The following is a 27,545-nucleotide window of genomic DNA, read 5'->3' as shown; positions in this document are numbered from 1 at the left end:
AGATAGGGCTTTTCAGCCATATCTTGATGGAAATTATTCTTCCCCCGAGGGATCTACCAACTCAGCTAATTCACCACTTCCCATTTTCTCTCCCTCTTGGTTTAGATTCAGGATGGACACTGGCACAAGACTGTCCTTGCGTTTCGGACACAGGACCCTAACCAGCTGCCAATTATCAACATCTACAACCTTCCACCATCCGAGCCAGGGAAACAGTATCACCTCGAGGTTGGACCCGTGTGCTTCCTTTGAACTGTGACCTCTACAGTGCTCCAAGGTTTTGACCCCTTTTGGGTGGGCCTACATGTTTAAGTAGGATCCCCGTCCCTCTTCAGCACAGATGGCTGGGCCTCGTCATTTGGGTCAACTGTTGCTCTGGCCATAGAGCTCAAAGTCTTAAAGAACCTCGATCTCCTGAACTCAGCAGATTCTCCAGCATAGTCTTGAAAGAAATTTGGGGGGATGCTGACATCAGCCAAGACATGAACAGTGAAGGGGGATCAGGAACTTGAAGGCCAGATGTCACAAGCAATTCCACATACAAAGCTTTTTCCACAACCAAAGAGAGAGAGATCTCAAGAAGAAACCTACAGTGCATATCTTTGTCCTACCCAGTTCCTGAGTTACCAAATGTTCTTTCCATAAAATTAGAGCCTCCCTTTAAGAGCTCATCATCTTCTGGACAGCTCACCGCTGAGTAAGAGAGAGAGATGAAGTTCTCATAAGTGGATTTGCAAGTTGAATCTGGCTGCTCTGTGTACAGGAAGCATTTGATGTGCAATATTAGAAGAGAAACAAATATATAGATATATATTTTATTTAAGCAAAAAAAAAATTAATTTCCTCCTCCTGTGAGCGAGTCTAATAAATGTCCCTTCTCATGTGTGATGATAGGGTGGGGAAAAAGTCCCAAAGCGGAAAACAGAAGTGGTGGGGGGGGGGGGGGAAGAGATTGGTGCTAAAATAGAGAGAGAGGATGGGCTCGTCTGGTTTGTTTCTACCTCTCACTGTGAAATCTCTGGTGCTCTTAAAAAAAAAAAAAAAAAAGTGTGTTGTTTTATATATGATTTTAAACTATTTAAGGTTCTGAAGGTGCTACAATGTTTTGCCACAGACCCAAAAAAGCCAACAGCCATAGGGACGTCTCTCTAGAAAGAGAGAAAGTGGGGGGAGGGCAGTTTGTGATCTTCAGCTAAATCAGAAGAAAAAATTGAAATATTTTAAAACACACTAACTTAAAGGCAAATTATTTTTTTTTAAATCTAGCTTTGTAAAGATAATTGCCTTGGGTGTCAGTAAATAGACAACACAAACTATGTCTAAAAATAAGTGTGCCCTTGGGTTTTTTAATGGCATTTCACTGTTTTATTTTTTGGGGGGTACAACTCAGCAGCTGTAAGAATTCAATTGTAGGGGAGCCTTGAAGAGAGCTAGTTTGGGTTGTTTTTGTTATATAAATAGTTTTTCTGTGTTGACCATATGTATAGTTTCCTTGCCAGCTCTTCTGTATGCAGTGATTCCCTACAGTGGGATCCAACAGCTGATCTCTTATTTAAAACAAAAAAAACAGTCCTTTGTCAGGACCTGTCTGTCAAAGCTGAAATTACGGTACCTTGTTGCTTCAGAACCCAACCAAGCTTGGAGGGGTTTTTGTTTTGTAGAAATCTAGTCTGTATGTGTACATTTGGAGTTTTTTTTTTTTTTTTTTTAAAGAGGATAATTATGGTAATCATTTTATTCTACATAAGGAATAATATTAATGTAATCTGAGCTGTACTGTATCAAATGCTTCAGTGCCTGTTTTGGAGTTTTTCATGTCTTGTATGGACTATGGATTATTTTGTTTGGAGAAAAAAAGAGTCATTTTGTGTATTCTTTTTTGCAATTGTCTTCAGTTTGTTTTTCCAATGAGCTAAAAGTTAACAAGATTTTTCAAATACCTCAACTCCCCTTTCGATTCTGGTGCTTTTCCTCAAAATACCTCAAGCTGCCAGCCCAGGGCTCAGCCATTGAGTGCCTCTCATCCCAGATCAGTCTTCAGCTCTTAAGGGCCTTTGTGTTGAAGTTACCATAATCTCATCTCTTGCTTGCTTCTTTCCTTGCCCCCCTCACACACACACACACACATTCTCTGTCCCATTTCTCACCCTCTTGTTGATGGTTTGTTATGTTTCGTGAGGTTGGAATTTCCATTTGTTCACCTTAAACTTTTTTTTTTTTTGTTTGGAACTTTAAATAAATATTTAAAACTGAAGCAATGAAATGGGACTTTCATGGTTTTTTGCTTCTTCACAGGAAATTAAGATGGGTTAGTGGAGCAGTAATATCTTCAGGTTCAAAGCTCTAACACAGGTGGAGCTTAAATCTAAACTTAGCCCCCCACAATCCTGCAACTAGCACCCTGGGGATAGAGCACATCACCTGCATAGAAAGTCCTATTTGCATGGGCAGGGTTCTGCCTATCTGACACTCATTGCAGGATGAAGTCCATTGCTGCAAAGAGACCAATTGATAGACCCTTTCTCTGAAAAACAAACAAATCCTAAAAAATCCTCACAAAAGATTCACCAGCTCAGGCACTAAATCCTCCATTTAGCCATAATAGAAAACACAAAATATTGATCCATCAAAATCGCTTTCCCTTCAGGTTACTCTCTCTGCTGGAAAGAAAGCAGCTAGCACTAGTCTTTTCCACTAGACTCCATTTACCCCACACAGCTGTGTAAAGTTTCAAAACTGTTAATTTTTGATTGGGTGTGAGCAGGACAAAATTTGTACATTAGAGCTAAGTTTTAGTCCAGGTACCTACTGCACCTGCTGGTTTTGCCAGGACTGCCTTCAGTTAAGTTGGGAAGATGCATGGCCTGGTACAATAAAATGAGCTTCCATTCAACTGGTAATAGCTACCCATATTACAACTAGAGCTCACTGTATGCATAGACCAGTTTGGATTTCCCACCGCAGCAGCTAGCATCCTGCTTCCTAGAAGAAAGTTAGACATTGCAGCTTTAAACTGTGATTCAGTGCTGCTTTGCATAAGTTCCCATCAACATAGGTGACTTTTTGCCAGATATTCCCTATCCCTCCCTCCAACCCTATGCTAGGTTTGAAGGGAAATCATAATCAGAGGCAGGCAGTTGTTGAATTTTTGCTATTATTGCATAATGGAACTGATGGCAAACAGTTCCAGATAAACTTTGACAATGTGTCGAAAGAAGCACAGACACTGAAGGGCTGATTATGTCTGATCCAAGTCCACCATTATTCAATCACAAAATGTTAGTGTTCAGGAAAGAGACATTTAATGTCATCAATAAAGGACAAATACCAGCGCACACAATTAGCTACACATACAGCTATGTGGCCACCAGCCCATCATCATATTATATACCCACCAAACAAAAGGATACAAAGCATAAGGATTAAAAGCAATTAACTCACTCTGAAGCTAGAGAAGTCATAACAGTAAAAAAAGAGTCCATTCACATTGCACTGGCAGTTCCTTTGCCTTATGTGCATGCTTGGTGTTTGACAAGTGGGTCTCTGTCTTCCAAGGACTGTCTCTAATGTATCATCTAAAAAGATTAAGTATCAGAGGGTAGCCGTGTTAGTCTGTATCTACAAAAACAACATGGAGTCTGGTGGCACCTTAAAGACTAACAGATTTATTTGGGCATAAGCTTTCGTGCATAGCTATGCACCTGAAGAAGTGAGGTTTTTACTCACGAAAGCTTATGCCCAAATAAATCTGTTTAAGGTGCCACCAGACTCCTTGTTGTTTTAAAAAGATTAAGAAATAGCTAAGTGAGGGAAGCTGGATTATCAGGATCTAGAGAAATGGCAGAGGAGGAAAGGCAGGTTATAAAGGCCATTTTATCAATACAAAGCTAGATCTATTAGTCTGGTGAGAGTGCTAGTGCAATAGTTGAACAGTGAATCCAGTAAGGCAATCTACAGGGATTAATGGTGTAATGAACAAAAGTAATGCATACAAGTGGCATAAGACAAGCCCTCTCAAAGGGCTCAGATACTCTGGTGATGGGGGCAATGTAAGAACCTAGATAAAAAGCCAAGGTTGAATAAAGGGCCCAAATCTCTCCTTTACACTAGTGCAACTCTCAAGTCAATGGAATTATACTGGCATGATAGAAGATTTATTTTGGCATTGCAGACAATGAAAGAGCTGAAAACAAAGGGGTTTTACTTGGAGGATTCTGCCACTCTTCAATGTCTCGCTGTGGGCACGGCTTAGCACCTTCCTGGGAATGGTATCCCTAGTCACCCTACACAGGGCTTAACAGCGCTAGCAGCCAGTTTATAAGCCACACTGACACTAAGCCAATGTAGCAAGATATGAAAGTTCCCTAAGGATTTTAGTCTGCTCTAGCTACAGCCTCAGCATGTCCCATTGACACAGACCCAAAAGCACAAGGCTGTTAAAGTGACTAAAGAAGCCTCAAAGTGGCAAACATACATAGTCGCAATTCCAGCACAAAGCAGGTGATCTAGTTACACTGGGTTTCTACATCCAACAGGTGTCCTCTGAGGGTTTCTGGAACCATTTAGAGAGGAAGGATGATGGTTCTGGGGTTAAGGCACTGGATTGGGACTTGGAAAAACTGGGTTCCGTTCCCACTCTGCCACAGATTCAATTTGTGGCCTTACAGAAATGAAGTAACTTGCCTCTGTTTAATTCTCCCTTTCTACCTCCCTGGTCTGTCTTATCTACTTAGACTATAAGCTCTTCAGAGTAGAAACCAGCCTACTCCATTTATGTAGTGTCTAGCACAACAGTACCCCAATTTCATTTGGGGCTCGTAGCTGTTGTGTAATAAAAATAAATGATGATTTCTTATCTGACTTAGCAGAAGTTAGTATGGGAGGAGGCCAAGCCTAGAGGGGCTCACCTCAAACTCCTGAAGATCCCACTTAGGCAGTGATGGAGGCCACACCTGACAGACACATTCAAGGCAGCATCTCAGAAAGGAAATGCAAAAGTACCCATCAATCTAGGTAGAAAAGCAGACAGTAAAGGTAAGCTGAAAGGAAACATAAGGAAAGAAGGATGAGTAGTTAAAAGCTTGGACATTATTACAAATTGATTTAATACTGAGGGGTTAATTAATTAAAGAAATATGGACAGTTATTGGTGTAAAATAGATAAGCCCTTAAGCAGTGACAATCATCTGCCATCAGCAAGGAATAAGGAAGGAACAGTGTAGAGGAAGTTGAAGCCATTATACCTCATTAGCAAGCAGGCACATCCCATCCACTGATGAGTACAATTGGGCTGGGGAAGGGGAGCAGCGGGGGAAAGTTTTTCATGAACAGTGTAGCAAGTTGCTGAACTCCATTTCAATTCACCCCATTTGCTCCCCCTTTTATAAAGCACTTCTGTGAATATTTGTGCAACCAACATTGTCTCTGTATGAATGTTCAAGGGAAATTAATTTCAGTTGATGCAAACAGAAACCAATTATTAGAAAATGAGTTTGTCTATAGATCTGTTTAAAGGGCTTTTTACATTATGAACGAAGGAAAAGCCTGTCTGTCAACACACCCCATAAAACAAAAACAAATTTAGCCTTATCTTAGAAGTTTAACAGAACAGCACCTCTCATTGCTTCATCACTATGCAAATAGAACATTGGCCAAGTCACGTACAGGTCGCCAGCAAATTCTTGGATTCTGAGGCACATTTGGGAAATTTGAGATTTGTAGCCATGAACGTCTATAAATACAGATACCTGTGTTGAGATGAGAAACTTCAGCTGGTGAGTTTGATTCCACTGCTTCTCACTTCCCTTCAAAAAGAAATCATGGCACTGGCCTGCATTGCTATTATTCTTGGTTCAGCACATCTCCTTACTGCTAAACCCCTGGATTGTGAGCCTCTAGCTCCAGAAACCATGGACAATGCTACAATGACCAAGGTAAGAAGTGCCCTTGGAAGGGCATCAACTTCTGATGCTTATATTCTAGATGGGGCACTCAGAGGTTCATGAAGTACCTGTCCTAGACCAAGGCACAGGCTAGGCATTCAGGCAAGGGAACCATTTAGTAAAATTAACCATATAGTCAGGCTTTTAATCTTACAAGCTGAGTAGTATTTATACCTCATCAGTACCCCCGAAATATAAATTACTGAATGGAGACTGGGCAACAACATAGTGTGCTCTGCAGGTTTTAACCCAAGACCTGGAGATGTTTGCATTCCAAGAGATAGACCCAGGAGGGAACCCTTAGAAATGAGAGGGAGAAGACCTGACAGAGCTCATCCATCCACATTGGCCAGGCCAGGATTGGTCCCTGAGGAACATTTTCTAGTGCCTTCCGCACCTACTTTTAAACATTCCAAGCGATGGGGATTCCAGAAGCATGGGCCTCTTCCCCAAAAAAGTATCCTTGAAACCTTAGGGCCCTCAGCATCCTACTGTTCATGCCACTTATTTTACTGGGGATTCTTAATAAATCTCTCTCTGAAGAGGTGCCAGTGACCGTGGAATCAATGTGAAGGGAGTGCCAAAATGGCAGCTAAAAATCAACATTTACAGTCTGGAAACTCAGGTGGAGCGCTGCCCTCTGCAGATATAGGAAAAAATAAAGCCAGCATAAAACCAATTGACCTCCTTCCCCATTCTGTGAGCCACTCACAGCCGTAACCAGTTAGCTCTTGCAGATGAAGGATGCCTGCAGGGCAGCTAGCTTCTGTCTTTACAGGGCTCATGAAGGGGCTCAGGGACTCTTCCAGTTTTCTCAAATGATGCCAGCAGTTCCAGCCATATTTTGTTGGAGTCAGCCCCTTGGCAGGGAACATGACTGCCCCTCTCTCCTCTTGTACCATGTGCTGCCACAGCTGTCACTATGTCTCCTTTTTCCTGTCCACTTTCTTTACATGTCTCCACTGCTTAATTTGTCCCAGGGCTCAGCCCCGGCACCTCTGGGCGTCCCATGTCAGTTATGAAAGTAAAAAAATTGCTTGAGCCCCAGAAACCTCCTTCATTACAAATTAAGCACTGCATGTCTCCTTTCCCGTCTTTTCTGTGTCCCCTCTTCCTTTTGATTTCTTATTCTTTTTTGTTTGTTGGCCTGGTTTTGCCAATTCTTCTCCCTGCCCCCGCCCCATAACTCGGATTCCCCCTCCCTACTTCATCAGTCAGCAGAAGACACACCGTGCTACTGGGAGTGGGGGTGGGGCAGAGTTGCTATCCAATGCAGCGCTAAGTGCCATGGGAGCAAAGGAGAGGAGTTTAGCACAATGAGCTGCCGGCTGAGCCTGAACCCCTGTACACATGAGCCGTTCCCACTCGCAGCTACATTACACAAGGCAGTAGGGAGGGCAGGTGGAGGACTTTCAAAGAGCCACCATCCTCTTTGCCAGTGGACGAGGCAGTATGTTTATTCCATGGGGAATGGTATTGGCATCTTGCAACTTTCCTCACCCACAGCTTTCCCTTCTCCTGGGCACATGGTCCAGCACAGCCCCTCCCCACAAGTTTGAAAACAGTGTATTACAGTGGTCCCCTCCTCGAATACTCACCATGACTTTGGGGGGAAATGGGCAGCATGGTGGTGGCCTGGGGTCACATACATGGCATAGAGCATTACACAGAGTGCTTTGATGGCATAAGGAGAAGGTGGTTGTGGCTTTTCAGCACCTTGATCCTCTTTCAAAGGAAGCTTTAGTTCCATCAGGTAAGAAGAGGCGGCTATCACCACCAGCTGTGAGAAGAGCATGGGGTAACAGGCAATCTGCCATAAAACTTACTGCCACAAAAAAATAGATCTATTTAAGTTGTAAGTTCAGGAGAGAGACCATTCTCCTCTGTGTCCGCACAGTGACTTGTACAACAGGGGTCCTGATCCTGACTGGGACCAAAGACAAATAAATAATTACACATACACACACGTTGAGGCTTATAGGGTCTCCTAACAATTGGTTTCTTTTTCTTCCCTCCTCATCTTCACAGCTGCTGGGCAAGTGGTTCTACATTGGTGGGGCCTCACAGCACCCACCCACCCTACAGGAGATGAAATTGATAAAGAACGCTTATTTCTTCTTGTACCCTAGCAGCCTTCAAGACGAGTTCCTCGTCACAGAAGTCATGAAACTGTAAGAGCATTAACACAGACCTTACTGACAGTGACATGCTCCCTTAGTCAGGGAAAATATTTACACTAACATTTCCCTCAGTAGGGCCAGGTACCAGGAACCATCAGTAATGAAACAGAACATGCAAGTCTTTCTTGCAAAGTCTTTCTATGCTTGAAGGTCCCTGACTCACACTGAGGCTGCATATGGCTATTCCATGCTTATCCAAACCACTACCAAGAGCCAACGTGCAGCCTTCCCTAACTCCATCTCTTCCTCTTAGGCAGGGGTGGGCAAACTTTTTAGCCCGAGGGCCATATCGGGGAATAGAAATTGTATGGAGGGCCAGGAATGCTCACAAAATTGGGGTTGGGGTGCAGGCTCTGGGGTGGGGATGAGGAGTTTGGGGTGCAGGAGGGTGCTCCAGGCTGGAATTGAGGCATTTGGAGAGTGGGAGGGGGATCAGGGCTGGGGCAGGGGGTTGGGACATGGGGAGAGGCTCAGGGGTGCAGGCTCCGAGCGGCGCTTACCTCAAGCGGCTCTCGGAAACAGTGGCCTATTCCTTCTCCGGATCCTACGCGGAGGCGCGGCCAGGCAGCTCTGCATGCTGCCCCATCCATAGGCACCACCCCCGCAGCTCCCATTGGAGCACGTAGGAGCCGGACCACGGCATGGTTTCCGAGAGCCGCATGGTGCAGCCCCCGATCCTGCACCCCGGCTGGAGCGCCAGAGCGGGACCAAGATGTGTGGTGAGGCTCGCGGGCCGTAGTTTGCCTACCCGTACTGTTAGGCCTTCTCATTCAGAGTAGTCCTTGATCTTCTGGACAGCAGGCTCCACTGTTGTCTCACCTTTGGCCTGCATTGTACGTGTTCTGTATCTGGGCAAGGGCCATTAAAATCCAGGGCTGTCAATCCTGCATCAAATCCTATTCTCATACACACAAAGTGCTACTCTGGAACAGAAGGGTGGACTCAGCTACTCTGACAATCCCTTCAGATTTACCTCAGTTGACTGGGATGCTAATGTAATATACATACAGAAAGATTGCGTGCAGAGCTGCGTTTGATAGAGGCATGTAATTCCCATTGGCTAGCAACTGACTTTAACTCAGAGCCATAGAGCATCACCCTCTGTGGTTACTCCCCTGATTAGTCTCTTCCCCTTTAGGAAGGACAAGTGTGTGGTGAACAACTCCAGTTACATTTCAGTCATCCGGGACAATTTTACAATGATCCTGCACGGTAAGAATCCAGAGATGCTAGGGAGAAAAGCAGAAATGTCCAGTGCATCCCACTGGGAAGGGTGGACTGAGTTGTGGTTGGAGAGGTAGGAAGGTTTTTCTCCTACATTTCACTTCCTCATTTCTACCACACATTTATCTGGTCCCACAGCAGAGTTGGGTGACCGATCTGAATCCAAGGGTCAGCTTCCCCAACTTGGCAGGGGATAATTTCCTCCCCTCGTGGGCAATTCTTTGCAACATGCTCATTACAGAGATGTAAGGATTTGTCTGTAACAGGTCATTTCTGTACCCAGCGTAGTGGCCTCCATATGCAATAAACACACAGAACTGCCAAAGGTGGTCATTCTGCTATCAGCTAACACTAGTTTCCAAAAGGGTTTAGCCTGCTGGCGTGAAGGGGTCAGCACAGCCACGTTGGTCTGCCAAGCCATATTTAAACACCAGTTTCTAGGTCTGTATGAGTTGAGCTTTTTACACCTATGCACAGTTCCACAGAATACAGTCAAATGCCCTTGCAGGTTTATATTACACTTCTCCTGAGATTTGGACCGAATACTCTAACCACCCCTTGTGCCTGTTCTCCTGAAGGGCCAAATGAAAGTTCCGTAGCACAACTTATCAAGAGCAGCTCCGGAGACACTATGACACTATACCACATTGATGGGACCTACAAAGGGTTATCGATCTCAGGTGAGTAAACCACATCCCAGCACCAGAAAAGGACCTAGATAGCCAGAGATGCTCTATGTAGCCCTGTTACCATAGCATCTCTCAAACATTAATGAATTTATCCTCACAAACCCCCTACAAAGTAGAGCAGTTTAATTATCCCCATTTTACAGGGAAGGAACTGAGGCACAGAGTAGATTAAGTGCCTTGCCCAAAGGCACACAAAAAGAGCCTGGAACTGAATGCAGGTCTCTCAAGGACCAGTGCCCTAAACTTCAAGAGCATTCTTCCTTCTGATCTGCTCCTGGAAAAGTGGCTGCAAGACCTGAGAAAGAGAAAGGCAGGGACAGGGCATGAAAATTAAGTAGCTGCCTAGTTGGGGCTGGGCAGAAATTGTGGCTGATTCTAGATCTTTTAAAACACCGTGCATATGCTTAACAATTATCTAGGTCCTAGGACAAGAAGATTGTGGCCAGGATGGTAAATATTTAAAACCTCAGAACCAGTTTTGAGCCACTGGAGATGGGCTGACCAGACAAGTCTCTTCTATCCCCTCCCTTACCCAATAATAATAATAGGGGAAATAGAGGGTCCCAGCAAAGAAGAATAAAGAGGGGATGCCGCTCCCTTAGCTCAAGGGGGAGAGGCACATGCTTTTGGAGTAGGAGATGAGTGCTAGCCTTTGTTACTGTGAAAGCCTCAGATTGACCGTAGGTACAATGCAGCCACTACACCTCCTAAAATTAACTCTGCCAAATGATTTGCTGCAATTTGTTGTTTCATCTTTAAAAACAGCCCGGACCCAAAACTTGACCACAGAGCAACTGGAAGAATTTGAAACTCAAATGGCATGCCTTGGATTGAAGGAAGAGGAAACAGTCTATACTTCAGTGAAGGTAAAAAATCAACATGGGGTTCCTATGAGAGTTATCAAGCCATCTTTAGAGCTTCAGAATCACATTGAAATTACCAGGAGCTGGAATCAAATTAAATGCTCCAGACTCCTCCCTGAAAAATGGCTTTTTTTTTTTTTTAAAGTGTAGTAACCCAAAGCAAACCCCAACATGTAACATATTCAAGAACATGCATTGCACCATGATGATATGGTATAATGAATGGGCTAGTGAGCCATCCACTGCCCTTTAATTAACAGAATCAAAACTGCTCAACCATCTGCTATAGAACTTATACTGGTAACCCCAGTGGAGACTCTCCAGTTGCTCCAGGTGAGCGGGAGGTTCTAAGCTAGCTGTCCTCATGAAATGCCAAGTGTGCACCATAGGGACAACCATGAAGTTCCCTAGTGGCCACAAAGGTATTCACAGCAAGTATTACATAAACCAGAAAGAATACAGGAGCAAACCCTCTACCCCCATGCCTTGACAGGAATTAAACAGAGAACTTTAGCTGCACAGACCCCTTCCCCAAAAGAAACATAAGCTTCACAGTTATTGTAAAACTGATAGGCACTGACCAGGTACCAGGTTGGTGTTAGATCAGAGTCCTTCCCTTCCAAAGCGCCTAATCCTTGGCTTCCTTGGGGAAGTGCCACCAGACTCCACATTCACCAGTTCATTCCTTAATCCTCTCAAGTCTTTTGGAATCCTGTCAGGTTTAACCACCACCATAGTGAAAACTGGGATTGCCAAATCCAGAGCCTCCAAAAACATTGAGACAGTGTGCAATGATTAAGGCCAGACATACTCAGGCCCATTTCATAAATGCTTCTTCCTTCCCTCTGAACAGCCAGCTCTCCCCAATAGCTGGCTGGGGCAGCTGTTAGCCCTTAATGAGCTAATGATAGGCAATGCAAACCCACACAAGGAATACTGCATTTTAACAGCTCCTCTCCCAGCGAAGTGGTTTCACCTTTAACATTCACCTCAATTTGCTTGCTTGACAAAAGCTTCGCTGCTGAGCAAGCATATTGTTCGTATTCCCGAAGCAGCAATGAGACAAGTCCACATCCTAGCTGAAGCAATTTAAATCTTTAAATAGAGAGAACAAACTGTTCTTGCGACACAGCTTCTTGCCTTAGAGGCTGCTGAAGTTGACGCTATTTTAGCCTTTTGAGGATTCTAGTGTGTTAGGCAGGAGGAATTTGAAAATGCACAAGAAATAGTGCTAGTTTTGCTGTAAGAAAATCCTGTAATACTGAGAGCAAATTTTACACACGCAATACTGATTCTCACCTTTGTTCATCTCTGTAGGATTTGTGTCCCATGGAAGAAGAAACAGATGACAAAAAGCACTCAGTTGAAGTGGTAGAACCATCACTGGGGTAACTCACATTGCCATAGCAACGTTGCCCTCCACACTGGATATCAGCAGTTGTTCATTCTCTTCTACCTGTTTAGCAACTGAAGGATCTCCCCTTGTCACATCTGATCATGTGGTTTCTTTGGCACAAACTACTGACATTTTCATTTTCTGTGTTCTGCACCTTTAAATTTCTAAGCAGTCTTCATGCATGCAGAGCTCAGCAATCATTTGTTCTCACTTCTTAGTGCAGACTTTCACAAAGGAGACCCACACACTATGCTCTCGCCCGAAGACTTTACTTTTGTTCTTTCTTGTCGATTTAAAAATAAAGATAAATCTGACTGACGGTAACTGTTTGCTCTCCAAGTATGCCAAAAAACCACAAATACCAGCTTTTTTTCCCCCTACAGTAAAGGTCTTGTACTGACATCTGCCCCTTCAAGCAGCACTTACTATGCCCAAAAACATTACACACACACACCCCTTCAAATATTCTATAAAACGACTGTAACATAGCATCATAACACCTGGGAAAAATCCTGAGTTAATGGCCATTCACTACTAAGCCAGCAGTGCCATGGTAATGGGCCATGAGAAAGCTGTCATTTTTTTCTGAGAGAGAGAGAAAGGAGATGGAAGAGATTTGCGTATGAATCAAAATTGCAGCCAAGATTTAAAGAAAGAGAATTTCTTTTGTCTTATTCTCTCCTGTCGCCTGTTTGGTTTCCCTGCTGTGCAGCTTTGCTCCCCTACATGGGAACTAGGAACAGCAGCAGCCTTAGTGAAACCCAGTAAGGACCTGATCCAGCTCCCATTAGAAGTCAAGGGAAACATTCCATTTTACTTCAGTGAGAGTTGGAACAGGCCCTAACATCCCAGTCTCTCAGGTATCAGCTAAGAGGTGAGTTGGGAAAGGGAACAGCTGACTTAAAAGATTCCTCCCTGCTTCAGTACTAGGTGTCACAATATCCCTACCCACTCACTCACCATATCCAGAAGCGGCATTGCATGGTCTTTGGCCATGTTGCCAGGAAAGCTAAACACAACCCAGCACACTGTGTTCTCAAATTTCCATCGATGCACAAAGGGGTGCACCCCCGGACCTTATCTAGCACCACCGTGGGGCTGCCCCAGAGATTCATGGATTCACAGGATTGAGCCAGATCTGGGAACGTCACTATATGATGTCTGGTGCAGCGCCATCAACTGTGGTCCCTTTGGCTGGTGCAACAGTCCACGGTAGACTGTATGTGTTTGTTTGATTGATGAACTCAGGAATGGATGCAGAGGAAACCTTTCAACTTGTTCTGAAATTTTACAAACTATAGCTTCAAAACTAAATGTTGATATTATTTTAGGGCCTGATCCCACAGCCTCCCATGCATAGAGGTTTCATTAACTTCACTGGGACCATCTCATGCAAAAGGCCAGGAGGACCAGAGTATATTAAAGAGGAAAGGCACCCTACCCTGCAGGGTGAGGAACACAAAGTGGGGAGAAAATGAAAATACTGTGTAGGACACATCGTGCTCCAGGGCTCTGATGAGAATCCACCCCTCACCCTTTGAAGACAATGACAGTACCGCAGTTCCATTTGGACTATGCCCATCACAGCCTCCACGAGCTCCACTTGCTGGGGGAGTCACACTGTCTAACCACAATGTTACCGACATCCCGCACAATTCCTTAGGGAATCTTTACCAGGGCACAGTCAAGATTGCTTGGGTGACTAACTGTGAATTTTTCCTTCTTTGAAATTTTTGGAGCATTTTCACCTTTTAATTTCATCTCTTTTTAATGTTTGCGGATCTTTATAAGGTTTGCAATAAGACTGGAGTCAGTGATAGGAACTTCCAACAGAAAAGTGCAGTATGACACTGAGTTTTGTTTCATCTGCTAACATGAAAAACCTCAGAGCTGTCTACTTCACACCAAATTAAAGCGCAGAATTCAATGCAAAAGATACTTTTTTAAAATCATGGAAATTTCCCAGAAAGACCCCTCATGATTTAATCAAATACAATGTGGCTATTACATATACATTCCCCCAGTAGATTTATTCCCCCCAAAATGGCTGGCTGGTTTTTATAGATAGGAGGGTGAATAAAATAGATTCCTGTGCCCAGTTGAGCAACTTCAGCCAGAGCATTTTATTCCACCTCCCTTCAAGTGAAGCCCTGGCACTACACTGGTCTACATGGCTGCTGTTCTCAGCTTAGCCCATCTCCTCACTGCTCAATCTTTGGATTTTAAACTACTTCCACAAATACCAGATAACACCAAAGCATTCAAGGTAGGAAAAGCCCAAGGTAGGGTCATGCTTCTTCTGGCAGTTACACCCCAGATCCAAGCAAAGGCTGGACAAGAACTGTACGGAGAAGACAGTTCACTAATGTGTTCATATCAGATGTACAGCACCCAGAATTTACATCACAAAGATCTCTCAAATATAAAACCCTGGCTAACATACTAAGGCCCCAGGCAAGACATCAGGAGATCTGGTGCTTATGACTATTCCTGCCTCTTCTACAGACTTACTGTGTGACTTTGGGTAAGTGTCAGTCCCTGCGTGCCTCAGTTTCCCTACCCCCCAAAGAACTGAGAATTCAATACTTTGTGAAATTTCTGGTCACAAACCCCACAACTTCTAATCAGGACTTCATTATGGACAGCAGTTTTCTTTTGCTTTGAAGGTTTCACTTTGCCCTACATCCAGGTAGCGATTTAGCGATGGGAAGAAAGGGGAGGAGCAGGATGGGAAATCGGTGTCTAATAGCCAATAGACTTCCAGTTGCAAAAATGTTTGCTGCACAGCGTTGATTTGATTGCACATCCCTTCCAATACGCACAGCCAGAGATGCGTCCTGTGTTTATACTGCATCGCTGCCCCACTCATCACCAGAGCCACTACAGACTGACCCCCTGGAAGGACTAAATTGGGGGACGAGTCATTATAGAATTTCTCAGTTAATAAGGTTTTTAATTTTTATATATTGCAGCTTTGAACTGGTTGGGTTGATATAATCCAACGGCCTCATCCTGCAGCGTGTGTGTGTGTGTGTTTCACTCCCACTGAAATCCATGAGCAGTGTGAGGAAGGACTGCAGGATCAGTCAGGTTACAGATGAAAAGAACCCTGCAGCGATGGAATATGTAAAGGGTAGAAAATGCAAACCAGGTGCTGGGTCACCGCCCTCCAGAGCTTTGGAGAAAATCCCAATCAGCCACATGTGAGGGCAATGACACAGAACTGCAGTTCCAGCCCTGCCAGGGTTCAGCCTATCGCAGCCTGTGTGCACGAAATGGGGCCCACTCACTATTGCAATGCATGATACCAAAGTCCTTTTTGCAGTGGAACCAAAGACCCTCAGAGGTACCTTTCAAAGAACCACCTTAAAGTAGCACGTCACATGCATTAGCTCAAAGCCAGTGTTCATGCCAAATTAAAGTTCTGACTGCAGTGCAAATGATGCAGCTTTTATCTGGGCAATTTCCTGGAAAGGTACATCATTGCTTCATCTCCACACAAATGCTACGCGGACTGTCTCCGATACATGCACCTAGCAGATTTGCCCTGACACAATTGGACAGTTCAACAGTTGCACAGAAATCTCTATACACAGATTCCCAAGCGGAGACGTTTCAGTCAGAGGGATTCATCCCACACTCTCTCATCTCCCTTGAAGAGAAGCCATGGCACTAGCCTGCTTTGTTACATTTCTTAGCTTAGCGCATCTCCTCAGCAGTATGCCCCTGCAATGTGAACTCCTGCTTCCACAAATCCCAGACAACACTACAGCATCCAAGGTAAGAAAAGCCCTGCAGTGGGTTTTACTTCTTCTGGTGATTACACTCCAATTCCATGCAATGACCAGGAAGGAACTAGGCAGTGGGGACCATCCACAAAGATATTTGGGTCTTATGTTACAGGGTGAAGCGCACACAGTTTACATCACAATATAATACTCTCTCATATATAAAACCCAAGATAAAAAGATTAAAGTACAGGATTAGGAATCAGGAAACCTGGATTCTCTTCTTGTCTCTACAACAAACTATCTATGCATCTTCTATGCCTCAGTTTCCCCATTTGTAAAACGTGGAGAATACTTCCCTACCTAGCAAACACTGAATTAAAATACATTTGCCACCAAAATATACCACTACTGTAAGCACTTAAGTAATATATTATGTCACTATATAAATAGCAAATATTAGGTGGTAGTAGACCTGATGGAAAATGGGAAAGAATCCATACATGTTGTGACACATTCATAAATATTTTCAGTCCCGTTGCGTTTTGTAATAGCCCCGTTCTCTTCCCCCCTCCCCCACCAAATTCCCCTGGGATTATATTTCAAAATCAGAATTTCAAACTTGAAAAGTTTCCAAAATAAATTAAAGTTTTAATGCAAAACAAATCCCACAATGTGACTTCACTGACCATTTAAAAGTGACGGAAGGGTGAAAGGGAAAAAAAAACAGAAACCAAAAGTCACCTGAGAAAAATCAACATATTCAAAATTTTTATCCACCGTAAAGAATGCTGTTTCTTTCTCTCTTTTGGCTATTCTTGCTAGTTTTAGTGAGAGAACTTGACAGGGGCAAAACGCAGTACTACAGCAGAATGTGAGAGCAAGACTTGTCACTGTAAAGACAAGGCATTCATTTTCCCTCTTGGAACTCCATAAGAGTCTCTTATTCTATTCTCCTCTCCTGCCCACTTTATCTTCACAGCTGCTGGGGAAATGGTTCTACATAGCTGGTGCTTCACAGTTCCCCTTTCACCTGCTGGAAATGGTGCTGATAGATAATGGTTATCTTGATGTGAACCCTACTGAACAGGAGCAGGAGTTATTCATCAACCAGCATGTCACAGTGTAAGACTCTTCAATGCCTCCTCTTCTTCCCTTTGTCCATCTGTGCACCTATCTTATTTTTATACCATAATTTCCCCCTTACCCCATAGACTTTTCAGCACAAGGTTTTAATTAGCATCACCTGAACAAGGGAACGTTTGTTAAAAGTTTCTCTATTAATTTTTTTCCCAGTGATTTGTATGTCTCTCTGTCTCCCCTCACTAGTTCATGTCTGACTAAGCCTCCTACTAACAATGCTACAAGAGTTTAATTTAGTTCCACCATCTTATTATTATTTGAGGGAAGTTATATGGCCTGTGTTACACAGCAAGTCAAACTAGATGATCACACTGGTCCCTTCTAGCTTTGGAATCGATTGGTTTGGGGGTTTTTCTTGCCCTTGTTTTTTTTTTTTTTAACCTCTCCCATGGTCTTGCAGCCAGGTTAGATTCTTTCTTGCTCTCCTAATCAGTCTCTCTCTAGGTACCCTGCATCCATATTAATGTACCAAACTGTCCCCTGCAACACAAAGGCTGCCTGCTTATGTTGTATATGCCAGACCATGAACGTTCATGCACCATGAAAACTTACCTATGAGCATTGGGCTGTACCACGAGCCATGCATTGCAACCCCATCGCTGCCTCGCTCTGTCGCGGCCTTTGCAGATTGAATCCCTCCTCTCCAAGCATCAGGTTCTATTGTGGTCCTGGCAGGACCTCTTCAGGTTTGCCCAGCCCTCCTCAGTTACTTGTGCTCACTCTGACCTGTAGATAGATAGAGGCCATCAGTCTGGCACTAAACTCTCTTCTGTTTCACATATGAGATGGAAGAAGCTGGGCATATCCTGAATTCCCTGCAGTATTTATACTTTATATAAGTGTACCAATGTACCGCACAATACACCAGTGTATGTAATACACACAGACACTAGGTGCTATGTGAAGGCATGTAGCTCCCATCAATTTATAGAAGTACCTTCCTGGGGAGAAAATACTAGGCACTAAAGGAATCTTTAATCTATCAGAGAAGGGCATAACAAGAACCAGTGGCTGGAAGTCAAAGCCAGGAAATTCAATTTAGTAATAAGCCCCTCCCCGCCCCACCCCCCTTTTTTTTTTTATAAAGAAAGTGAACAAACTACCAAGGGAAGTGGTGGACGCCCCATATCTTGAGGTCTTCATGTCAAGACTGGACACCTATCTAAAAAATATACTTTTGTCAAACAAGTTACCAGGCTCAATGCAGGGGTAACTGGGTGAAATTCTATGACTTGTGTTATACAGGAGGTAAGGCTAGGCAATCTAATTATGGTGCCTTCTGACCTTAAAAACTACTCTCTCTCGACTCTAATGGTAGAATTTGCCTCCAAGTGTCTCAAGACAGCAGAATCCTTACCCTCACCTCTCTAATTATAGGCTGTTCACCCTCTCTCTCTCTTTTTAGTGGGGACAAATGTCTCTCAAACAACTCAACTTACCTTGAAGTCTCGATCAATAATGCCACCCTGATCAAGTATGGTAAGAATCTGATGCCAAGAGGGAAGCGGAGCACACAGAGGCATCATTATCTAAACATAGAGGAGGGCAAGTGGATGGGGGAGAGGGGTCAGGAGTTTGTATATTAGTTTCTCGGATGCATCTCATTTCCCATTGCACATTTGAAGCCTCAGGACAGGGAGGAATCAGGTGACCGAACCCACCGAGAACTTGGGGGACAGATTCCCCTTTAGAATGATCCCCTCCTCATTGGGGCAGTTCTTTGCACCATTCTCAGAGAGATAAGATAGTAGTCAGAGAGCCATGCACAACCATTTATGGCTGAACACACCAAGGAATCGTGAGCGAGCTGCATACATCCATGTTAGGATGAGAGCCAGGCATCTTTGGCTCCTTAAAATCCCAGGCCGTTATCTAAAAGAAGACCAAAAAACACTAAAGGCCTACTGCAACTTGTATTGAAATCAATGGGAGATTTTCTCCCACTGACTGCTGAGACTTGGACTGGGCCCTACAGAAGAAGCTAGACCAGGATAGGACTTTTCTACACGTGATCAGATCCCTGAGCAGATGGTAGCAAAACATATATTCATCTATAATCAGACCAATAAACTCACTGTCCAATATTAGCAATTCTTGCAGGTTTATACCAGGTCTTGTTACACAGAATTGGGTCGAATTTAATATTCTTACTGCCCACTCCTAACTCCTGATTGTGTTCTCGCGAAGCCAAGAACCAGCGCACCATGGGGAAGCTTATGAACAGCAATTCCGAAGAAATTTTCCTCATTCAATACCAGATGCATAAGGAGAAGAACTACACAGGATTGTATCTTTATGGTATGCAAACCCCATTATAAAATAACTTGAAGCGGTGATCAGAGGGCATGAAGAAGTTTCACCCCCATATAATAAAACTACATCAAATTTTCAGTGTTGCCAGCTTTCATGATATTTGGTGGTTTTCTTGAAGCCCCAGCTCCTGGAGTTACAGGAATACATAAAAATTGCAGCTTTAATTTTAAAAAAAGTTTTTAGCCATCATAGTTGCAAAGAAAAGCTTGAAAATATGACCCAAGTGCACCCTGCAGGTTCAAAAACCAGAATGCCAATAAAAAACTCAAAATGTATTGGTTTTGTAAAAGCATGTGATTGTAAGCCAATTTCATGATCTTAAGTGGCCTAATTCATTATTTTTTCACACTTGGGGTTGGCAATACTGGAACTTATAAAGCCCCCTCACCAACTAGATCACTCTACCACTCCACGAGGCAGAACTTCTCTTTACTCCTTCTGGCTCAGAAGCAACTACATAAGGGAAAAAGTCCCAGCACTTTCCAAAGAGTGCCTCGCTCCTCCAGAGCAGTCAGAGAACTGCCTACAGGGGCGGCTCTATGTATTTTGCTGCCCCAAGCATGGCAGGCAGGCGGCTTTCGGCGGCGCGTCTGCTGGAGGTCCGCTGGTAACACGGATTCGGCGACATGCCTGTGGGAGGTCTGCCAGTCCCGCACCTTCGGCGTCCCCGCTGCTGAATTACCGCCGAAACCGCGGGACCGGAAGACCTCCCACAGGCATGCCACTGAAGACAGCCTGACTGCTGCTCTCACGGCGACTGGCAGGCCGCCCCCCACAGCTTGCTGCCCCAGGTACGCGCTTGGAGCCGCCCCTGACTGCCTAAGAACCCCCAGCACTTTTTATAATATATATCCCTCAGCAGATCACAGGGAACTCGCAAGCACAGACAATAATGGCAGTCCCAACCACCACTTACAGTGGGTGCCTTTATAAATCACAGAAGTGACACTGGAGAACAAGTGAAGGATACGGGGCATTAGAGAGCAATGCCCAAGCGTAATTTGGTGCTTGGACCAGCACTGGGGCTGTCACTCAGGAGCGCCTTAGTTGACTGCGTTCAGGAAGGGAAGGGAAGGGTTGAGCCGAGCACCGTGGAACATTCTGGGCACCTCAGCAGTGCTGGCACAAGATGGCCCTCTGCTGGGTGCCAGTGACCTAGAACTTTTACGTTAGGAGACGTCCTGTCAGCCCACGGGACGAACAAATGGAATCCATAGCCTGGGGCTCTTTAGTGGGTTTCCTTGGGTTACAAATACTGATTTGGGGTACCGATCCTAAAGCAAAAATTTGCAGCTAGGATGCCATTTTCTCCCACCACATTGTGTACACCAAAAGCTGTTTAGAAGTGAACTCCACTTACCTCAAATCCTATCACTTGGGGTGAGAAGAGATGCCATGCTATCCAGGGCCAGCTCCAGGGTTTTGCCGCCCCAAGCAGCAGGAAAAAAAAAAAAAAAAGCTGCCGCAATCGACGGCACTTCGGCGGCAGCTCCACCATGCTGCTTTCTTCTTCGGCGGCGGGTCCTTCCCTCCAAGAGGGACCGAGGGACCCACCACCGAATTGCCGCCAAAGAGCCGGACGTGCCGCCCCTTCCCCTTGGCCGCCCCAAGCACCTGCTTGCTGAGCTGGTGCCTGGAGCCGGCCCTGATGCTATCCCTCTCCATCTCCTTCCATTTCCCTTCCTGTCCCACCCACATTCTCCCTCCATGCTGTCTCCATCTTCTATCCCATTCTCATTCTTATATTGACCTCCCCTCTCAGTTTCCCTCCTTCTGGCTCCCCCACCTGTGTCCCTCCCACACACTCTCTCTCTCTCTGCACCCTCTCCTCAGTTTCTTACCACCTCTTGCCCCTCTCCAGCCCCTTCAGACTCCTGCCCACTTGCCCAATCCTAGATACCTTAGAGTGGCCATCTTCCTAGTGTGCAGCCCTGCGTCAATCTCAGTGAAAATTATAAGTTATGGTAACAATCTCGACTAAGGGCAGCCTCAGTTCCACATACAGAAACTAAAGGGGAATGGCAGCCATCTTGACTGAGAGAATCCTATGGCCTCCATCCCATTGAGAGTAATGGAAGATGGCAGCCAAATCACCACAAGGGCAATATTCACAAGAAACAAATACCAAATATCATAAGAGTTGGACACTCTGTGCTCCCTTAACAGAATGGGCCATCACTAGCCACTGAAGCCAGCCTCTCCAGTCCTGCCTGGCTCCTTTTCTGCTGGGGTGGTTTTGGGGGATGGGAGGGACGGGCTGAAGAACCACTGCCTAGAGTCAGCTGCTAAGATGGTGCCTGTGTTCTCAATCCTGCCTGAGGGAGTGGGGCTCAGGGCTGACTGAGCTGTGAGAGGGGAAACTGCAATCTAGTGCCCACAGAGCCAGCCAAGCACCCTGACAAGGGGAGCGGGGAGGATGGAACAGGAGGGACAGGCCCTTCACCCCAAGCCTTCTCTCTGTAGCTGGCAGGGGAGGGAGGCACCTCAGAAGGAGAAGCAGTGCTGAGGGGAATAAACTCACCCAGAGCTTATGCAACCCTGGGACATGGCTGGGATTCAGTCCAGCAATTTACTAAGCCAAGTCGTCAGAAATCTGGGAGTGTGTGTGTTGGCCTTTCCCCTCAGGAAAGCTCTGTAGTAGGGTGGGCCAGGTGAGCCACCTGCCTGCGTCCATGGATGGGGAATAAAATCACCAGGGACCAGCGAGGACAGGGCTACCCCAGCTGGTAGGTCTGAGTCGGGTCGCATGGCAAAGTGCCCATTGTTATGGTCAAGGCCGCCCAGAGGATTCAGGGGGCCTGAGGCAAAGCGGGGAAGCGGACATAAAAAAAAAGCACCACCTGCTACGGCGCTTGTACTCACCGGGCGGTGCTCCGAGTATGCGGCAGCAGCGGCGGGTCCTTCACTCGCTCCGCATCTTTGGCAGCGCTGAAGGACCCGCTGCCAAAATGCCGCCGAAGACCCGGAGCGACTGAGGGGCCCCATGCCGCCGAAATCCCGGACCACCGCCGTGTGAGTAGAAATTAAAAAGGCGCCTCTAGCCAGGAAAGTGATTCTCAGCCAGGGCTCGCGGGGCCCGGGCAAATTGCACCAATTACCCCCCCCCCCCTCGGCGGCCCTGGTTATGGTTCTGTGTCCCTCAGGACCATGAAGAATGGGCAGCAGATAAAGTATTTCACAACAGACAGAACCCCCACTGCACCAGCCAAGGGGGAGGGGGGGCACCACATGTCCAAGCTGAGGAGAAAAGCGGGAGTTGTTCTTCCCACTCTCCCGCGCTTGAGCATCCAAGAATGGGATTACACTCAGCAAGCCAGTAAGTGTCATGCCCCTCTGAGCTGCATTCCGACTCTCCAGCCAGATTAGCCCAAATGAGGCTCTGATGGTGGGTTTAAGTAGCTTTGGAAGTTCACTTCTGATTCACTGCTCAGCAAGTAGAGCACTGGTGACAGAAGAGTTGTAGATAAAGAGTTCTAGGCTAAATGTGGGAAGCACACATTTTAACAAAGGGATTATCAGGTGCCTTGTAAAACTGATATTTCTATAAAACCATCTTAATTGAAATTACATTTTATAAGCACAAAACATCAGAGGATTCATTTGCCAGTAAATATATACCACACAGCTCTGGTGCATTGAAGCAATTATGTATTAAGCATTATGCCCTGTTAATCAGGAAACCGAAGGTGAGCATGTACTGGCTAACGTATGACAGCCCTCCATACACACCAAAAGGTCATCATCGGCATGGTTTGGACTTCAGATGTTCTGCACCACAGCACTGACCTCTACTACACAAGCTAAAGGAGCACCACCATTAGCTAGCAGCAATAGTATACTATTATCCTCTATATGAACCACTAGAGAAGTGCAACTTTACAAGTATGTTATAAATACATACCCTGTGGGGGTTAACAGTCACAGCACAGATAAAGTGACATGAATAGAGAGGAGAGAGAATCTCTTACTAGGACAACCTGGTTAAGTGTGTCAAACAGAGAGAATGAAGAAACAGGGAGGATAGGTAAGGAACATGGAAATTATATGCCTGAACTAATTATATTAATCAAGCGCCTACTAAACTGCTCTCTAATATTTAATGCTGCAATTTCTTCCTTTTTAAAACAGCCCGGAACCAAAACATGAGTAACACTCAGTTGGAGGAATTCAGAGACCATGCTAAATGTCTGGGTCTTCATGAAGAGGAAATAATTTATGCACCATGGCAGAAGGTAAAGTTCTCATTATGGATCAGTAAATATCCTTGGCCCCATCTTCAGTGCCACACAACAATATTCAGAGGGGTATCGTGTTAGTCTGTATCCACAAAGACAACGAGGAGTACGGTGGCACCTTAAAGACCAACAGATTTATTTGGGCATAAGCTTTCGTGGGTAAAAAACCCACTTCTTCAGATGCAACAATATTGTAACCTCAGGAGCTGGGAGGGAACAAAAGGGGCCAGCCTCAGCTACAAGGAGTTTTATAAAAAATGAATAAATAGTCTTAGATCATCGCAATGTATAGTCCAGGGGAAAACTTCCAAAGCACCCAAGTCCCATTTTCAAAAGTGACCTTAAGAGCTTAAATGTCCTTGTAAAATCAATGGGATTTAGACTCTTAAGTGTCTAAATCACTTTTGAAAATGGGACTTGGGTGCTTCTGAAAGTTTTACTCCCAGAAAACAAATCTTCATGTGATGGACATGCATATTCACAGAACAATGCACTAAAAATGTGTGGTTTGTAAAGATCATGAACCTGATCACCACCTCCCCCCTCTCAGAACAGGAATTAAGTACAGGACTTAAATACAAAAAGAATATACCCACAGACCCACACTTCCATTATCTATGATATCTTACATTTCTATAGTATCATTCATGTCAGAATAATTTATAAGCTACACATTCAAGGAACAATTCACTTATCACTAAAATGCAGCCATCTGTGGGGAGGAACATGGCAACTGCTAACAGCACAGCTATACCACACAACAGTTTAGAACAGGGTTTCTCAACCCATGAGTCAGAACCCAAAATTGGGTCACCAGAATGTTTTAAAGGGTCACATGGCAGCTCCTGTCCTACAGGGTTGGCTGGGCTCGACTCCCTGCTCCAGGCACTGCAACCTCTGGGGTCCCAGCACCACTCAGGTTCAGACAAGGAGTCTGGGTAGGCCACATTTAAGTGAGTGGCACTGCAACCCCATGAGGCAGGTCACAAGTCCACTCACAAATTTGTTCCAGTCAGGAGGGATCAAACCTAAGCAGCACTGTAAGCCCAGAGGTTGCAATACCCAAAGTGGAGAGCCAAGTCCAGCCAGCCCCACAGCACAGGAGCTGCCACTGTGTGGTGAATGCCAGGCAGGACCCCACCCCACTCAGGGACAGGATCCGACCAAAACCACCCCAGGGCAGGAACGTAACCAGGGTGGGACAAGCGGGGCAGCCATCCAAGGTACAAAACCACGAGGGCAGCTCTGTCAGGCCAGCCCTGCATGGCAGGGCTCGGAGGGAGCGCCACTTCCACCTGACTCTCCTCAGCAGGCCACCCAGCCTGTCGGGGGAGGGAAATAACCTGAAAAAAAAATCCAGGTGCTTGCTCACCCCGGGTCCTAAAATGCCTAGTTATGGCTCGGTCCCAGGGCCTCCACCCCCAGACTATTTATTGGGTCACAATAGGCCATAAACATTTACAAATGCACCCTGAGCCCCCAAAATTTGAAAACCCCAGGTTTAGGACATAACAGGAAATGAAGAATGCCAAAGCTAGCTGACCCTACAGGAGCTAATTTAGCCAGAAAAAGTTATTCAGTCCAGAATTTAGCTAAAAGCGACAGATCTCTCTCTGGATCGGGCAGAAAGCGTCAGCTGAAAGCAGGGCCGCCGAGAGCAGGTTTGGGCCCCGGTGAAAAAAATATTTTCGGGCCCTCCAGCAAGGACAGACCGGCTAAACAGGGCCGCCGAGAGGGGGGGAAGCCGTGGAAGCTGAGCCCCCTTCCGGACCGCCAGGCCCTGGTAATTTGTACCAGCTTTCCCCCCTCCTCTCATCAGCCCTGGCTGAAAGCTCTTCAACAGCACATCATCCACCCTCCTGCCCCCATTTGTATTCCAAAGCATTCCTTCAGTACGGACTCCAAAGGAAGAGCACTCCCTGTCCCTACTGCATGACCAGCCCCACTTCCAATAGAAGTTTGGGTTTTTCTAGGTCTCCCACCCAAGAAATAGCTCAAGGGTGCTGGAATTTGAAAGATTTGATAAGAACATAGCTCAAGACAGTAGAGCCAGACCCTTTTCCTGTTTCAGTTAATATACACACCTGGTTCAGAGGCTTATGTCCAAACAACTAAGGTCTCTAGGTAATTTTATAGTCCTGGCAGGCATACATTCTTTTCCGGACAAAATGGTGGTGCAGGGATAACTCTTACCATAGATGATCAGGTGCCATCTCCTCTGCTTCTTCATAAATATCTGTTCCTAATTAGTACCTGAATCCAGCTTCAGGTGGTCTCATTAGGCAGCTCACCACTTAGAGGTTAGTAGAGAAAACCTAGTCCCAGAGAGAATCTGAGTACTTCCACACCAGAGTAACAGAGGAATTTCTCATGGGGAATCTCCCACACTTTCATATGACAATTAAGGTCAAAGGAAAACAAACTACTGAAAGTAAAGCTTTGAAACAATTGCCACTACTAAATTGAACAGAATTCTAGAAAGAACAGTCAGACAACCTGAAGCCTGTCTAGATTTGCTCCTTCTTTCCCCTTTGAGCAGCCAGCTCTCCCTATAAGCCAATTTGCAATCACCTGTGGAGGTAGCTACTTGTTCCCAACAAGCTAATTATGGGTTGCTGCAAACTTAAAGTGACAACCCTACATTTGGACCAAATTTAAGTTCTGGTAAAAATCAGAAGTTTTAGAAAAAACAATAGGAATAGTCCAGGTCAGTCTTGTTCTTTCAAAGTTCTGATGAACACAGGTGCTTTCAAATAAAGAAAGATTCCCCTGTAGAGTCAGACCCAAAACCTTTGCAGCCCTAAGAATTTAAAAGGGGAAGTGACTATACCAAAACTAGGACTGACTTCTTTGATTTTTCTTGGCCAGGCTGAAAGAAATGCAAGTGAGCAGAACAGTAGTGACAAGCAAAACACATTTTAAAATGTTACATTTTCAATCTAGGGCATCAATATTAACATAGTTAAAGAAATGTGTTGACAGAGGATTTAACTTCAGTACCTCTTAAGAGTACAACTTTTTACATAATTCCTTGAGCTTCTAAAAAGGATTTCACCCATTTTAATTAATCTAATTGTTTTCCCATACTCACTTTAGGGCATGCTTAATGTACAGGTCACAGGGTAGCATTACTGTTGTTACATATAGTTCCTACTTTATATTACAGACTTAGAAGAACTGTTAGCTGCAGTTCTTATCCCACCCAGAAAAAAAAAATGTTGTATGATCATAGATCAGCAGAATCCAGGGAATGGCGTAGGAGAGGTTACAGCTATAGTAACAGTATTAACCCTGGGTAAAGCATACAATTAACACAGGCCCAGTTTCTCCCAACAAGGTGACTTAGTTCCTTTGGGGGGCTAATTTATTGCTGAGCAAAAAACAAAGAAAAGGAAGTGATTGCTCTAGAGAATTCTCTCCTGTAGGTTCCATACTGACATCAATTGTATTTGCTGCATGTTTTTCTCAGAAGGAGCTATGCCAAATGTAAGAAACCAAACAAACAATTCCCCAGGCAAGGGGACCCCAGCTCCAGTACTAGGATAACTCTGAAGCTAGCACAGCTGGACATCAGCAACTGACCACTTAACCTCTGCAGCAAATAAAAGTTTTCCTTATTATTTCTGCTGTGTATTGTTGATGCAACATCAACCAGGGGAGTTGCTCTACTAGATAGGTAGATCGGGGTTTAGTGAGGAGAGATCACAGCTAGTTTTGATTTGCCTAGTTATTTGCAAATAAACAGACAGTTAATAGGCCAACTTTCCACATTCTGGACAAATGGCAGTAACAATGGTTGCAAACCAGCATGAAACTTGGACATTTTTTCTCT

General features: G+C 45.0%; 3 protein-coding genes across 9 annotated transcripts in view; all 3 read left to right on the top strand.

Moving 5' to 3' along the window:
- LOC128825375 (collagen alpha-1(XXVII) chain B-like) overlaps nucleotides 1-2,248 on the top strand; it is a 230,647-nt gene extending 228,399 nt beyond the window's left edge. For all 7 annotated transcript variants that reach the window (XM_054007835.1, XM_054007836.1, XM_054007842.1 and 4 more), the window contains one exon: nucleotides 106-2,248. In XM_054007835.1, the coding sequence (XP_053863810.1) occupies nucleotides 106-252 (147 nt within the window). In that variant the 3' untranslated portion in view covers nucleotides 253-2,248. The remainder of the gene's footprint in view (nucleotides 1-105) is intronic.
- Nucleotides 2,249-5,731: 3,483 nt separating this feature from the next.
- LOC128825065 (alpha-1-acid glycoprotein-like) lies at nucleotides 5,732-12,618 on the top strand. The gene is made up of 6 exons (XM_054007100.1): nucleotides 5,732-5,933; nucleotides 7,971-8,113; nucleotides 9,261-9,334; nucleotides 9,925-10,026; nucleotides 10,801-10,901; nucleotides 12,216-12,618. Exons 1-6 carry the CDS (start codon nucleotides 5,820-5,822, stop codon nucleotides 12,288-12,290), a joined length of 609 nt encoding a protein of 202 aa, XP_053863075.1. The 5' UTR covers nucleotides 5,732-5,819; the 3' UTR covers nucleotides 12,291-12,618.
- A 3,190-nt stretch (nucleotides 12,619-15,808) lies between these two features.
- LOC128825280 (alpha-1-acid glycoprotein 1-like) lies at nucleotides 15,809-27,333 on the top strand. The gene is made up of 6 exons (XM_054007628.1): nucleotides 15,809-16,074; nucleotides 17,005-17,147; nucleotides 18,571-18,644; nucleotides 19,353-19,463; nucleotides 23,607-23,710; nucleotides 27,183-27,333. Exons 1-6 carry the CDS (start codon nucleotides 15,961-15,963, stop codon nucleotides 27,201-27,203), a joined length of 567 nt encoding a protein of 188 aa, XP_053863603.1. The 5' UTR covers nucleotides 15,809-15,960; the 3' UTR covers nucleotides 27,204-27,333.
- Nucleotides 27,334-27,545: the final 212 nt, after the last annotated feature.

The sequence above is a fragment of the Malaclemys terrapin genome, chromosome 17, assembly GCF_027887155.1.
Source record: "Malaclemys terrapin pileata isolate rMalTer1 chromosome 17, rMalTer1.hap1, whole genome shotgun sequence".
Lineage (NCBI taxonomy): Eukaryota > Metazoa > Chordata > Testudines > Emydidae > Malaclemys > Malaclemys terrapin.
The sequence above is the reverse complement of the archived record's forward strand: the minus strand, read 5'-3'. Positions and strand labels throughout refer to the sequence as shown.